This window comes from Pan troglodytes, chromosome 18 (assembly GCF_028858775.2).
Source record: "Pan troglodytes isolate AG18354 chromosome 18, NHGRI_mPanTro3-v2.0_pri, whole genome shotgun sequence".
Taxonomy (NCBI): domain Eukaryota; kingdom Metazoa; phylum Chordata; class Mammalia; order Primates; family Hominidae; genus Pan; species Pan troglodytes.
This window is the reverse complement of record NC_072416.2, coordinates 6,347,091-6,363,331: the sequence shown is the minus strand read 5'-3', so window position 1 is coordinate 6,363,331 and position 16,241 is coordinate 6,347,091. Positions and strand designations below refer to the sequence as shown.

Here is a 16,241-nt window from a genome sequence, read left to right as displayed (position 1 = left end):
GCTTGTGGACTTTATATTTGTCATTTTTGCCCATTACAGTTTAATCAACAAATACATTTCAAATGCCCCCGAGTCTTCAAAGAAAATGAGACCCTGCTGTCTGCAGTCATAGGTGGCTGCTGAGCAGTGTACCAGGGCCATCTTGGTGGCCTGGACAGCACGTTAGAGAAACAAGAGCTGCTTGCCCCAGGGTGAGTTTCACAGATGAGGAGCGATTTGGGCCGAGTGTCCAAGGCTGTTTTCACTGGAGGGGAGGGAGGAACGTTCCATGTCTGGAAAGCTGCAGGTGCAAGGGTAAGGGGATAGCTCTGAATAATTGGTTTGATGAAAGACTTGCGGGAGTGTGCAGGAGTGATGGTGAATGAGGCTAGCAGTTGTGTCTTTTCTGTCAGATATAAGCTTGTGTGTAGGAGCCTCATCCTGCATTCCTCAGGACAGTCACAGAGCCAGCCCTGGGCCTGGTGTTTGGGGAGCCCAGCCACGTGGCCCACCATGAGAGCTTTTCGTCAGAGCTCCAACTGTCAGAAGTGTCAGATGTGCCTGTAGAAGGATGAGGCTGCCTCCTAAAGGAGAGGGAAGAGCTGGAAAGATCAACAGCAGACGCAGTCTCCCAAAGCAAACGTGATTCTGTGGTCAGGCAGGTACGGTGACGGGTTGGTCATTTTGCATGACGAGGTGACTGCCACAATCACCAAGGGTGCCGAGTCCAGTCTCCTGGTCATGCCAGATGCTCTTGTTTTCGTGAAATTGCCAGAACATGACTGAGGCAACCACGATAGGACTGGTTGGTGCAGGCGTTAAGATCTTGGGCCTTTTTGTTCTCTGTAAGCTGGAGCCTTTGCTGGAACTTCCTGTCTTGGAAATCAGAGTTGTGAGAGTAGGTCCGCTGCCAGCACCAGGAAGGTCGGGAGAGCTGGTTTCCTCACTTTGCTCAGGGCTCAAGCACTAGCTAGTTTGTTTCATCTTCCAAAAAGAGCCTCACCTGGACCCCGCTCCTGTAGGTGGTGCCTGCCTGCTGCGCCCTCCCTTTCAGTACTTCGTTTTGTTGACGAGTTTTGCCTCCTCCCTCTGCTCTCCCTTTGTTTGGAGCCTGTGCTGTTTGATTTCCGTGTCTTGTGTGCTGCACCCTTCAGGAGAATTCAGGTGAATTTCTGGTGCTCTCCGGCTGTTCTTTTCAGAGTGGAGGGGAGTAGTACTTGCTGGTCAGTTGCGACTCTGTCTGTGAAACAGCTCTTTGTGTTGCTGAGATGACGCTAGAGGTGTAGCGTCCATGACATGTTTGTCGTCTGATTAAGCTGTGGTGCTGGCACTTAGACGGCAGAGGAAGGTGTGGCCCAGATGCCCAAGGCCACCAGGAGGACCTTCAGCTTAGTTAGGACCAAGGGGACTGAGTTATCTGAGTGCCTGAAAAAGAACACATCAGGCCGGTCGCGGTGGCTCTCGTCTGTAATCCCAGCACTTTGGGAGGCCGAGGTGGGTGGATCACTTGAGTTCAGGAATTTGAGACCAACCTGGCCAACATGGCGAAACCCCGTCTCTACCTAAAATACAAAGAAATTAGCCAGGGTGGTGGCAGGCGCCTGTAATCCCAGATACTTGGGAGGCTGAGGCACGAGAATTGCTTGAACCTGGGAGGTGGAGGTTGGAGGTTGCAGTGAGCCGAGATTGTGCTACTGCACTCCCTCCTGGGCGACAGTGCAAGACTCTGTCTTGGAAACAAACACATCAATCCGAATGTAAGAGATTAGCAAAGCGTTTATTGGTTACTGGGTGAGTAGTTGGCCTAAGCTAAGACAAAAGAGGAATCTCCAAGTATTTTGCTACCCCTTGGCAGGAAGAGAGGGAATGCAGGGGTGGGGGTGGGGGTGTCAGGTTGATAAGAAAACTGTAGGAAAATAAACATTTACTCCTGCCCCCCATGTCAGTAAATACCATGTGACAAAGGTGAGTTCCATGAAAGAGGCTGTTACTGAGGCCTGTGATACTTGCTTGTCTCAAAATACTGACGTATCTTTTTTTTTTTTTTTTTTTTTTGAGACAGATTCTTTCTGTCGCCAGGCTGGAGTGCAGTGGCATGACCTCAGCTCACTGCAACCTCCGCCTCCTGAATTCAGGCAGTTCTCCTGCCTCAGCCTCCCGAGTAGCTGGGACTACAGGTGCATGCCACCATGGCCAGCCAATTTTTGTATTTTTAGTAGAGACGAGGTTTCACCGTGTTGGGCAGGATGGTCTCAATATTTTGACCTTTTGATCCGCCTGCTTTGGCCTCCCAAAGTGCTGGGATTACAGACATGAGCTACCACGTCGGGCCTGACAAAGAATCTTGATAGCGATTGAAAATGTATCCATTCACACTCAAACGAAGTAAAAAGTGCTTTTGGGTTCAAAGCCAGAGAATGTTCATGGATTGCGTTTTTGGTGCCTCAAGTGTAGCCAGCTAGAACTTTTCTTACCACCGTCCTGCTTAGTCCTACTGAAGACCTGCCTTCTACTAGGAAGCTGCTCTTAGTCCACAAAGTGGCTTCCCTGTAGTTCCACAGCATTTAACAAAATAGATTTCAGGGAGTTTATTTGTGGTGTGGCTGGTTATTTCTGCTAAAACCACTAGGAATTACCATAAAAGCTGTCGCTTGGAGAAACAGTATCTACTTGCGGGAGTATTACTGCCACCTGTGTTTTTTTTTTTTTTTTTTTTTTTTTTTTCCCCAAGATGGAGTCTTGCTCTGTTTCCCAGGCTGGAGTGCAGTGGCACGAACTCGGCTCACTGCAATCTCCACCTCCCGGGTTCAAGTAGTTCTCCTGCCTCAGCCTCCCAAGTAGCTGGGGCTACAGGCATGCACTACCGTGGCCCGGCTAATTTTTGTATTTTTAGTTGAGGTAGAGTTTCACCATGTTGGCCAGGCTGGTCTTGAACTTCTGACCTTGTGATCTGCCTGCCTCGGCCTCCCAAAGTGCTGAGATTACAGGTGTGAGCCACCGTTCCCAGCCCTGCCATTGGCTTTTTAACCAGGTGAATTCCTGTAGATCAGGTAAATTGAAAGGACATGTAGCTGAATCATTGGTTTTAAAAGAATGGCTCAGTTACTTAATAGCCATATAATTAAGAAATGTGGCTAGAAGGTAAAAAATTGGCCGGGCCTGGTAGCTCATGCTTGTAATCCCAGCACTTTGGGGGCTGCGGCGGGAGGATCCTGTGAGTTTAGGAGTTTGAGACCAGCCTGGGCAACCTAGAGAGACCCCCATCTCTACCAAAAAACCCTTTTTTTTTTTTCCAATTAGCTCGGTGTGCCTGTGGTCCCAGCTACCCAAGAGGCTGAAGTGGGAGGCTCGCTTAAGCCTTGAGAAGTCGAGGCTGCAGTGAGCTGTGATCACGCCACTGCACTACAGTCTGGGTGACAGAGTGACAGTGTCTCAAAAAATATATATATATATACACACACACATATAAAAGAAATTAATTTTGAGATAGCTAAATTAAATGCCATATTAAGAGCAGGAGGCTATTCAGCAATGCTGCTGAGAAGAAGACAGAAGGACGTGGGTCCTTCTAATGTAACTATGTGTGTCGGGTTAGTGATACGCACCTCAAAGGAGAAATTAAGACAGCACATTGCCATGTTAGTTCACACTTGCCAGTATTTCAGCATTTGTCAGGCAATGGAATGTTCAAGCGAATTTTCCATGAGGCTGACTTTAAAACATTTCATTTTAACCATTATGATGAGAAGTCTTTCTAGAACACTCCATCATTTGATGGCCCATGACTGAACCTCTCTTGGATGTTTTCAGGGTCATTATTACGGGTGTTAATGTTTGGTCTTCTGTTTTAATACGTAGGCTCCCGTAGGGCCATTGAAATGTGAAGAATCCTTCGTCTATGAAGTGTCCCCACATCAAAACTGCATTGTGAGTGTTTATATTTTTGGCCTCTCTTACTGTGGCCTTAACTTGCAGGCCTGTCTGGAGCCCTGTTCTCTCCTTTCCCAGTTTGCAGATGTGGCTGGGAAACTTGTTAGCGTCAAATTGTTAAAAAGAATGAGATGGATTTCATATGGGGCCAGTAGTCTTCCATGAGCAAAGCTCAGGGTGAGGGCTTCAGGCCCATATTTTGACTATTCCGAGGTGCCCTTTCGCTTTTTGTTCTTTTTCTTTATGTTCAAGGAGTTATGTTTCCTGATGAATGAAGTATCAGTATATCATAGTAGAGAACCATTAGACCAGGTCCTGGAACACAGGAAACCTCAAGAAACAGTGAGTGTTGAGAATGCTAGAGCTAAGAACTCAGACATTTGTGAGGGAATACAGGTCTTTCTGTTCAGAATGCTCATGTACTTAAGAATCTTCTCGCCGGGCGCGGTGGCTCATGCCTGTAATCCCAGCACTTTGGGAGGCTGAGGCGGGTGGATCACCTGAGGTTAGGAGTTTGAGACCAGCCTGACCAACATGGAGAAACCCTGTCTCTACTAAAAATACAAAACTAGCCGGATGTGGTGGCGCATGCCTGTAATCCCAGCTACTTGGGAGGCTGAGGCAGGAGAATCGCTTGAATCTGGGAGGTGGAGGTTGTGGTGTGCCGAGATGGCGCCACTGCACTCCAGCCTGGCAACAAGAGCGAAAACTCCGTCTTACACAAAAAAGAAAAAAAAGGGAAACAAAGGTAAACTGGGAAGGAACCGTGTGTAATCTTCCGTACCTTGCATTTTCCACTTATATTCTGGGGTTTGTTTCCTGTCGCCACAGAGCTCTGGTTTTCCATAGCGTGGATGTTTCGTAATTTATGTAACCCTCTCATGGCGGACGTTTAGGTTGTTGCTGAGTTTCCCCAAGATAACAGACGGCATTGCCAACAGTTTCTCACACCTTCACCAATGCTAGAATGACAGTATTTAAAACATCTGTCAATCTGGTAGTGAAAATGCTATCTCGTTTTAAAGTGCATTTCCTTAGTTATGAGTGTGGTAAAACATCTTTTACTAGGATGTAAAGCCATTGATGTTTCTTGTTTTTGTGAATGACCATTTTTCTCTTGAACCAATGGCCTTTTTCTTTTTTTTTTTTTTGAGATGGAGTTTTGCACTTGGTGCCCAGGCTGGAGTGCAGTGGCGCGATCTTGGCTCACTGTAACCTCTGCGCTAGGCCTTTTAAATAATTTTTAAAAATTGAGACAGAGTCGGGCCAGGCACGGTGGCTCACGCCTGTAATCCCAGCACTGTGGGAGGCCGAGGCGGGCAGATCATGAGGTCAGGAGATCGAGACCATCCTGGCTAACACGGTGAAACCCCATCTCTACTAAAAATACAAAAAATTATCTGGGCATGGTGGCAGGCGCCTGTAGTCCCAGCTACTTGGGAGGCTGAGGCAGGAGAATGCCGTGAACCCGGGAAGCGGAGCTTGCAGTGAGCCGAGATCGCACCACTGCACTCCAGCCTCAGCAACAGAGCAAAACTCCATCTAAAAAAAAAAAAAAAATTGAGACAGAGTCTGACTCTGTTGCCCAGGCTGGAGTGCCGTGGCGCCATCTCACCTTACTGTAACCTCCGCCTCCCGAGGATAAGCAGTCCTCTCGCCTCAGCCTCACAAGTAGCCAGGATTACAGGCACGTGCCACCATGCCCGGCTCATTTATTTTTGTTTATTTATTTATTTATTTTGAGGTGGAGTCTCGCTCTGTCGCCCAGGCTGGAGTACAGTGGTACAGTCTTGGCTTACTGCAACCTCCGTCTCCCAGGTTGAAGCATTTCTCCTGCCTCAGCCTCCCTAGTAGCTGGGACTACAGGCGCCCATCACCACGCGCGGCTAATTTTTGTATTTTTAGTAGAGATGGAATTTCACCATATTGATCAGGCTGGTCTTGAACTCCTGACCTCATGATCCATCCGCCTCAGCCTCCCAAAGTGTTGGCATTACAGGTGTGAGCCACTGCTCCTGGCCGTCTGGCTAATTTGTGTGTGTGTGTGTGTGTTTTTAGTAGAGACAGGGTTTCGCCATGTTGGCCAGTCTAGTCTCAAACTCTTGACCTCGGGATCTGCCCACCCCCGCCTCCCAAAGTGCTGGGATTACAGGCGTGAGCCACGGCGCTAAATTTTATTTTAGAGGCAGGGTCTTGCTTTGTCATCCGGGCTGGAGTGCAGTTGTGCGATCCTGGCTCACTGCAGGCCTGACCTCCTGGACTCAAGTGATACTCCTGCCTCATCCTCCCAAGTGGCTGTGACCTCTTCCTCCCAAGGAGCATGTGCCACCATGCCTGGCTAATTAAAAAACATTTTTTTTAGAGATGGGGTCCCACTATATTGTCCCGGCTTGTCTTGAACTCCTGGCCTCAAGTGATCCTCCTACTTCTGCCTGCCAAAGTACTGGGATTACACGCAAGAGCCGTTGTGCCTGGCCCCCAGTTTTTTTCTTAATGTGTTTGTCTTTTTTTTTTTTTTTTGAGTTAGAGTCTCACTCTGTCTGTTGCCCAGGCTGGAGTGCAGTGGCACGATCTTGGCTCACTGCAGCCTTCGCTTCCCGAGTGCAAGCAAGTCTCCTGCCTCAGCCTCTGGAGTAGCTGGGATTACAGATGTCTGCTGCGACGCCCGGCTAATTTTTGTATTTTTGGTAGAGACGGGGTTTCACCGTGTTGGCCAGGCTGGTCTCGAACTCCTGACCTCAAGTGATCCACCCACCTCAGCCTCCCAAAGTGCTGGGATTACAGGCATGAGCCACCTCACCCGGGTGTGTGTCTTTTGACTTAAATTTTTATGTGGTCCTTATATTTATGGCCTTTTGGGTTATATATTTTGTTTAGAAAGATTTCCTCTTAAGGCCAGGCGTGGTGGCTCATGCTTGTAATCCCAGCACTTTGGGAGGCTGAGGCAGGTGGATCACGAGGTCAGGAGTTTGAGACCATCCTGGCCAACACGGTGAAACCCCGTCTCTACTAAAAATACAAAACATTAGCCGGGTGTGGTGGTGGGTGCCTGTAGTCCCAGCTACTTGGGAGGCTGAGGCAGGAGAATGGTGTGAACCTGGGAGGCGGAGCTTGCAGTGAGCCGAGATCAGCGCCACTGCACTCCAACCTGGGTGACAGAGTGAGACTCCGCCTCAAAAAAAAAGATTTCCTCTTAAATCATTTTTTTAAAAACTCAAGAGGCCTGGCAGTTTAGGAACTGCAAAGCAAAACTACAGTGAGTTAGCACTTCCTACTCACTAGGGTGGCTATAATTAAAAATTAAAGAAACAGCAACAAAAAAACAGGTGATACAAAATGGATAACTAGGATGTGGAAAAATCAGAACCCTCCCACACTGCTGGTGAGAACGTAAAACGGTGCGACCTCTGCAGGAAAACATTCTGGCAGCTCCTCAAACAGTTAAACCGAATTACCATATGACCCCACAGTTCTTCCCTGAGGCACATACCTTGTAGACATGAAAACATGTCCACAGAACAGCCTACACATGAATGTTCATAGCAGCATTATCCATAATAACCCGAAAATGAAAACAATCTGAAGGTCCATCAGAAGGTGGAAACGAGGCTGGGTGCGGTTGGTCATGCCTGTAATTGCAGCACTTCAGGAGGCCAAGGCAGGAGGATTGCTTGAGGCCAAGAGTTGAATGCCAGCCTGGACAACATAGTGAGACTCCATCTCGAAAAAAAATTTTTAAAAATTGCTGGGTGTGGTGGCACATGCCTGTGGTCCCAGCCATTTGGGGGGCTGAGGTGGGAGAATTGCTCGAGCCCAGGAGTTTGAGGCTACATTGAGCTATGATTGTGCCACTGCACTTCAGCCTGGTCAAAGAGCAAGAACCTGTCTCAAAAAAAAAAAAAAGAGTGGAAATAGACCAGGAGTGGTGGTGCGCCCTTCTAATCCCAGCTGCTTGGGAGGCTGAGGTGGGAGGATCGCTTAAGCCTGCCAGTTGGAGGCTACCATGCACCATGACAGTGCCTGTAAACAGCCACTGCACTCCAGGCAACATAGTGAGACCCCCACCCCACCCCAAAACAAAAGTTACAGTAAAAAGTTGGAAGCTGGGCCTGGTGCAGTGGCTCATGTCTACAATCTCAGCACTTTGGGAGGCTAACTTGGGTGGATTACTTGAGGTCAGGAGTTTGAGACCAGCCTGGCCAACATGGCAAAACCCGTCTCTACTAAAAATACAAAAATTAGCTGGGCGTGGTGGCGGGTGCCTCAGCAGGAGAATCACTTGACCCTGGGAAGTGGAGGTTGCAGTGAGCGGAGATTATACCACTGCAGAGTGAGACTCCATCTCAAAAAAAAAAAAAAAAAAAAAAGGGCCGGGCCTGGTGGCTCACGCGTGTAATCCCAGCACTTTGGGAGGCCGAGGTGGGCCGTTCACCTGAGGTCAGGAGTTTGAGACCAGCCTGACCAACATGGAGAAACCCCGTCTCTACTAAAAAAAAAAAAAAAAAATATATATATATATATATAAAATTAGCCGGGTGTGGTGGCACATGCCTGTAATCTCAGCTACTCGGGAGGCTGAGGCAGGAGAATCACTTGAATCCGGGAGGCAGAGGTTGCAATGAGCCGAGATCATGTCATTGCACTCCAGCCTGGCAATGAGAGTGAAACTCTATCTCACAAAAAATTTGGAAGCAACCCAGTTGCCCGTCATTTGATGAATGGAAAAAAAAATCTACACAGCGGAGTGCTCTTCAGTTATAAAAAGGAATGAGGTGCTAATACATGCTATATGTGGATGAACCCCAAAGACTTTATGCTAAGTCAAAGAAGCCAGACAAAAAACCATATATTGTATGATTTCATTTCTGTGAAGTGCCCAGAAAAGGCAAATCCATAGAGACAGACATAGATGTGTAGTTGCCAAGAGCTGGTGGGAGAGGGAAAAGAGAGTGAACATGAGTGGCTGTAGGGCTTCTTTTGGGGTGATAAAAATGTTCTGTAGTTGTCCGGGCACGGTGGCTCATGCCTGTAATCCCAGCACTTTGGGAGGCCGATGCGGGCGGATCACGAGGTCAGGAGATCGAGACCATCCTGGCTAACATGGTGAAACCCTGTGTCTACTAAAAAAAAAAAATACAAAAAATTAGGTGGGTGTGGTGGTGGGCGCCTGTAGTCCCAGCTACTCGGGACGCTGAGGCAGGAGAATGGCATGAACCCAGGACGCAGAGCTTACAGTGAGCCCAGATGGCGCCACTGCACTCCAGCCTGGGCGACAGAGCGAGACTCTGTCTCAAAAAAAAAAAAAATGTTCTGTAGTTAGTGGTCGTGGCTGTACAACTTTGTGAATATACTGAAACCACTGAATTGTGCACTTTATATGGGTGAATTATATGGCAGATGTGTTACATCTCAATAAAGTTATTAAATCTTTCATGTTTTCTTTCAGTACTTTTAGCTTTTATTTTTACTTCTGTGGTCCATCTGGAATTCATTTTGACTTAATAAGTGACAGCGGAAATTAAAAAAAAAAAATAAGAGGTTGGTCTTGCTATGTTGCCCAGGCTGGTCTAGAACTCCTGGCCTCAAGTGTTCCTCCCAACTTGGCCTTCCAAAGCACTGGGGTTACAAACATGAGCCCCTGTGCCCTGCTGGAAATTAATTTAACCTTTTTTTGTGTGTGTTTACTTTTTGAGAGTTGGGGGGGTCTCCCTATGTTACCTAGGCTGGCCTCGAGCTCCTGAGCTCGAGGGAGCCTCCTCCTGCCTGGATCTCCCTCCCAAAGTGCTGGGATTACAGGTGTGAGCAGCCATGCCTGGTCTGGAAATTTATTTTAATATTGTAGCTTTATATTAATGTTCTTTAATATTTGATGAATTTCCTCACTTTTTTCAAAATTTCTTTGGTTATTTATGTACACTAACTTTTCCACATGAATTTTAGAATGAGAATAGTTTAAAAATGTGTTTGAAATTTTGTAAATGTGTTTATGTTTCTCGTAAGTTTTTAAGTGTTTTTTATAATGCAACATTTTGTTTGTTTTGAGACAGAGTCGCGCTGTCGCCTAGGCTCGAGTGCAGAGATGCGATTTCAGCTCACTGAACCTCTGCCTCCCAGGTTCAAGCGATTCTAGTGCGTTGGTCTCGCGAGTAGCTAAGATTACAGGTGTGCATCCCCATGCCCAGCTAATTTTTGTATTTTTAGTAGAGACGGGTTTTCACCATTTTGGCCAGGCTGTTCTCAAACCCCTGACCTCAGCTGATCTGCCTGCCTTGGCTTCTCAAAGTGCTGGGATTACAGGCGTGAGCCACCTCACCTGGCCTGTAATGTAACTTTTGTAAATAGTTTTTTTTTTTTTTTTTTTTTTTTTTTTGAGACGGAGTCTCGCTCTGTCGCCCAGGCTGGAGTGCAGTGGTGCGATCTCGGCTCACTGCACGCTCCGCCTCCCGGGTTCACTCCATTCTCCTGCCTCAGCCTCCCGAGTAGCTGGGACCACAGGCACCCGCCACCACGCCCGGCTAATTTTTTGTATTTTCAATAGAGACTGGCTTTCACCGTGTTAGGCAGGATGATCTCGATCTCCTGACCTCGTGGTCTGCCCGCCTTGGCCTCCCAAAGTGCTGGGAATACAGGCGTGAGCCACCGCGCCCAGCCTAACTTTTGTAAATAGTTTTATAAGTAGGGTATTTATTTTGTAGATAGACTATTGATATATATAGTCCAATATGCAAACGATACAGAGGTATATCTGATGAAAAACTCGTCTCCGACTGACATGCCTCAGACAACACCCCTCCTGGTGGCAAGTCCATTAGCCAGTTTTTGGGTGTCCTTGCAGAGATCTGCCTGGCATATGAGAATAGCTATGCATGCATGTATCACATAACATGTATATGCATTTGAACACCATGGTAGTGTGTGCAAACCACTGTTCTACCTCTAGTGTTTTTTCTTTGTGTTAGAGGTAATTCAGCATCAGCACACATTACACAGCATTGTCCCATTTCTGTATAATCCCATGCTTTCCAAGTGTTACCTTACGTCTGTAGTTTACTTGTTAGCCCTCCGCTTGTGAGTGTGTAGCATATGTAACAGTCTTAAGTGGGTTATTTAATGACAGTCTTTGGCCCTAGTAGTGTTTCAAAGTTTTCTTAAAAGATCTTGCCAAAAAAGAAAAAAAAGGAAAGATTTTGCTTTCTTGGTAAATGCATTCTTAATTGTTTAGTTTTTGTTCCTGGGGTCTCTTATGTCATATTTTCTAACTAGTTTTCTGTATATAGGATGGGTGTTGATTTTTGTATTCTACCATCTTACTGAATGCTTTTTTTTTTTTTTTTTTTTTTCCAAGACGGAGTTTCACTCTTGTTCTCCAGGCTGGAGTGCAATGGCAGCATCTTGGCTCACCACAACCTCCACCTCCTGGGTTCAAGCGATTCTCCTACCTTGGCCTCCTAAGTAGCTGGGATTACAGGCATGCACCACAACACCTGGCTAATTTTGTATTTTTAGTAGAGATGGAGTTTCTCCATGTTGGTCAGGCTGGTCTCAAACTCCCAACCTCAGGTGATCCGCCTACCTCAGCCTCCCAAAGTGCCAGGATTACAGGTGTGAGCCACCGCACCCAGCTTTTTAAATTTCTTTTAAAGACAGGGTCTCACTTTGTCACCCAGGCTAGAGTGCAGTGGTGTGATCTCGGCTCACTGCAGCCTTTACCCTCTGGGCTCAAGTGATCCTTCCGCCTCAAGTACCCCAAGTAGCTGGAACTACAGGTGCGTGTCACCATGTCCACCTAAGTTTTTGTATTTTTGGTAGGGACGGGGTTTCACCAGTTTGCCCATGCTGGTCTCAGACTCCTGGGCTCAAGCGATCTGCCTGCCTCAGCCTCCTAGAGTGCTGGGATTACAGGTGTGAGCCACTGCCCTAGGCCTTATTCTTTAAAATGATCTCCCTCTTGAAAAATGAAAGTCTTTTCTCAAAAAACTTCTTCCCAGGTCTGTGAAGCAGCACAGTGGCCCCTTCTGGCTCTCACCTTGTACCTCGTCCTTGTTTGCCTCGAGCATAGGACCTTGTCTGTGTTTGTGCCTCAGGCTCCCCTCCCTCTGTGTTTGCTGGGTCCACTTAGCCTAGTCATTGGGCCTTGGCTCCTAAGAGGCCCCTAGACTGAATTCCTCATCCGATGTGTCCATACCAGCTTTCAAGTGACCTCAACATTGACAGCAGGGAAAACATTAGCACTTTTGTGACAGCCTCATATTTTTCCCCCACCGAGATGGAGTCTCACTGTGTCGCCCAGGCTGGGATTACAGGTGCACGCCACCACACCCAGCTAATTTTTGTATTTTTAGTAGAGACAGGGTTTCACCATGTTGGCCACGCTGGTCTCGAACTCCTGACTTTGTGATCCACCTGCCTTGGCCTCCCAAAGTGCTGGGATAACAGGTGTGAGCCACCGCGCCGGGCAGCCTCATATTTTTAATAATTTAATATCTGTTTTGAAGAAATAAATATGGTTTGATTAACCAAAACCATGTGAACAGGTAAACCTTGAGAAGTCTTGCTGCTGTTCAGAGCACCTGCTGTCTTCATAACCACTATTAGTTGCCTGTGGGTCCTGCCACTACTTACTTGTATGACTGTAGTAAGTGCAGATGTACATATTCCCTCGGGGACGCACCCTTCTCTGTGTTCTGTTACTCACTACATAGCTCGTGGAGAGCTTACTGTGTTCGTATATAGTTTGCTGCTCCTTTGCTTTCTGTAGCCACTGTGAAATGCCGTTCATATCTTTTGCCCCAGGTTTTTCTTCTGGACTGTCTGGCTATTTTTTCTTTTTTTTTGGGACAGGGTCTTACTCTGCCACCCAGACTGGAGTGCAGGGGCGCGATCTCAGCTCACTGCAACCTCTGCCTCGGGTTCAAGCGATTCTCCTGTTTCAGCCTCCCAAAGTGCTGGGATTACAGGCGTGAGCTACTGTGCCCGGCTTCTGTTTTATTTTTTGGTTAGATTCTGTCAGTTATTGAGAGAGAAGTGTTAAGATCTCCAGCTGTGATTGTGGAATTGTTTTGTCTTTAATTCTTTCCGTTTTAACTTCATATATGTTGAAGCTCTGTTATTAGGCAAATACACACTTGTGATTACATTTTCCTGATGAATTGTTCGTTGTAGTATTCTGAAATATCCTCCTTTTTTCCTAATAATATTTTTTATTTTGAAATGTATTTTACTTGATATTAATAGAGCCACTCCAGCTTTCTTAAACACACTTTTTGGATGGTATGTATTTTTCCATTCATTTGTCTTAAGTGTATCTTTTTCTTTATGTTTAAAGTGTCTTGTAGATAGCATGTAATTAGGTCTTCCTTTACCAATTCTGACAATCCTTGCCTTATAATTAGAGTTCAGTCTGTTAATGTAAGAGTAAATATTGATGTGGCTGGATTTATTGCTACCATTTTATTATTTGCCTTTTATTTGTCCTTTTGGATTTTTTCCCTGTTTTTCCTTTCCTTATCAATGAAATATATTTGAGATTTCTATTGTGGTTTATCTAATGCTTTTTAAAGCTATTCTTCTTTGAATTATTATTTTAGTGGTTACTCTGGTGTTTGAAATATGCACCCTTGGCCAGGTGTGGTGGCTCACTTCTGTAATCCCACCACTTTGGGAGGCTGAGGCAGGAGGATCCCTTGAGCCCCAGAGTTTGAGACCAGCCGGGGCAACATGGAGAAACCCCATCTCTACTAAAAATATAAAAATTAGCCTGGCGTGGTGATGTGCATCTGTAGTCCCAGCTACTCAGGCGGCTGAGGCCCGAGAATGGCTTGAACCGGGAGGCGGAGTTTGCAGTGAGCCGAGATTGTGCCAGTGCACTCCAGCCTGGGCAACAGAGTGAGACTGCATCTCAAACAAACAAACAAAAAAGTCTGGGCGCGGTGGCTCACACCTGTAATCCTAGCACTTTGGGAGGCCGATGTGGGCGGATCACCTGAGGTCAGGAGTTAGAGAGCAGCCTGACCAACATGGAGAAACCCCGTCTCTACAAAAAATGCAAAATTAGCCAGGCGTGGTGGCACATGCCTGTAATCTCAGCTACTTGGGAGGCTGAGGCAGGAGAATCGCTTGAACCCGGGAGGAGGAGGATGGGGTGAGCTGAGATCGCGCCATTGCACTCCAGCCTGGGCAACAAGAGGGAAACTCCATCTCAAAAAAAAAAGTTTGTAAAGAGTAGCTTTTGTGATAGATACTTTGGCATACCAAGAAATATGGATGTTCCTGTCTTCAAAGAGTGTTACTGAGAAATACAAGCTTATTCCTGCCCTAATTTGGTGAGATAAATTATACATTAACCAAAAAATTAACAGTGGGAAATGTCATATGCTGGCATATAGCAGCAGTTTCAAATGAGCAGCACAGGCTGGGCGTGGTGGCTCAGACCTGTAATCCCAGCAGCTTTGGGAGGCTAAGGTAGGAAGATCGATTGAGACCAGGAGCTTAAGACCAGCCTGGTCAACATGGAAACACCCTATCGCTAGGAAAAAAAAAAAAAAAAAAATTTAGTCCTGTGTGATGGTGCTTACCTGCAGTCCCAGCTGTTCAGGAGAGTAAAGCAGGAAGGTCCCTTGAGCCCAGGAGTTCAAGACTGCAGTGAGCCATGACTGTACCACTGCACTCCAGCCTGGGTGACAGAGCAATCTCTTTTCTAATAAAGAAAGAAATAGCAAATACATGAATAAATCTTTTTTTTTTTTTTGAGACGGAGTTTCACTCTTGTCACCCAGGCTGCTGGAGTGCAATGGCACAATCTCGGCTCACCGCAACCTCTGCCTCGTGGGTTCAAGTGATTCTCCTGCCTCAGCCTCCCGAGTAGCGGGGATTACAGGCACCCAGTGCTAATTTTTGTATTTTTAGTAGAGATGGGGTTTCACCCTGTTGGTCACGCTGGTCTTGAACTCCTGACCTCAGGTGATCCACCCGCCTCGGCCTCCCAAAGTGCTGGGATTATAGTGTGAGCCACTGCGCCTGGCCAGTATAAAATTTTTTTAAATGGGCAGCATAAAAAGTTAAGTGCAGTGAACTCATAGGAAGAGATTATTGTGAACTGCTGGGGCCAGGGAGGCCTTAATGGGAGAGAGGGCCTGCAGCCAGGCCCTGCAGCAACTCGGATGGGAAGGAGTCCCAGCTACTGGGACTGCAGCTGCAGAGTGGAGGAGCTGCATGGGCACTGGCAGTAGTGGGTAGGGATGTGGGGGGTGGAAGGGGAGGGGTGTGTGGTGTCACATTCAAACTATCAGTGCTTCCCATTTTGTGCGACCCCAAACCACCAGGTAGTTTAACAGTAAGATCTTGTAGCCTGACATTGAGGTTTGTGGTTTTTCCTTTAGGGTGTAGGAGAAACACAAAGACGGAAATTGTACAGCTAGCGTGTTTGGTATCTGGTTCAGGCAGATTTATTCCTCTAATGGTTTTTTTTTTTTTAATTTTTAATTTTTTTTTTGAGACAGGGCCTGGCTCCATCTCCCACGCTGAAATGCAGTGGCGTAATCTTGGCTCACTGCAACCTCTGCCTTGCAGGCTCAAGTGATCCTCCCAAGTAGCTGAGACTACAGGCATGCACCACCACACCTGGCTGTTTTTTGTAGAGATGGAGTTTTGCCATGTTACCCAGGCTAATCTCAAACTCCTGAGCTGAAGCGACCCTCCGGCCTTGGCCTCCCAAAGTGCTGGGATTACAGGCATGAGCCACTGCACCTGAGTTAGTGATTAAAAGTTGTTGTAGAAGCCGGGTGCGGTGGCTCACGCCTGTAATCCCAGCACTTTGGGAGGCTGAGGCGGGCAGATCACGAGGTCAGGAGATCAAGACCATCCTGGCTAACACGGTGAAACCCTATCTCTACTAAAAATACAAAAAATTAGCCGGGCATGGTGGCGGGCACCTGTAGTCTTGGGAGGCTGAGGCAGGAGAATGGCATGAATCCGGGAGGCGGAGCTTGCAGTGAGCCGAGATGGCACCCTGCACTCCAGCCTGGGCAACAGAGCGAGACTCTAAAAAAAAAAAAGTTGTTGTGGAAAGTTTGCATAACCTGAAATCAAATCTGCTTTTAAGAATGCTGTCAATTCAATTAATGTAATCTTGGCGTTATGATACTAAGTCTTGCAATTCTGGCTGGAAATATAGATTTCTTATTTTTTTCTTTTTCCCAATTGTGAGGACTTCTATATACTCCTCCCATAATGAATATTATATTAAGTCCTTTCAAAAATATAGGCTGGGTGTAGTGATTTGTGCCTGTAATCCCAGCACTTTGGGAGACTGAGGCAGACGGATCACGAGGTCA

The 16,241-nt window shown here is 46.9% G+C and overlaps 1 protein-coding gene across 2 annotated transcripts in view; it reads left to right on the top strand.

Moving 5' to 3' along the window:
- TRAP1 (TNF receptor associated protein 1) overlaps positions 1–16,241 on the top strand; it is a 59,786-nt gene that overhangs the window by 3,497 nt on the left and 40,048 nt on the right. Inside the window, 1 exon segment of one of the 2 annotated variants that reach the window (NM_001280500.1) lies at positions 4,368–4,657. The exons of the other annotated variant lie outside the window; for it this stretch is intronic. Coding sequence (NP_001267429.1) covers positions 4,486–4,657 — 172 coding nt within the window. The 5' untranslated portion in view covers positions 4,368–4,485. 2 annotated transcript variants of the gene reach the window in all.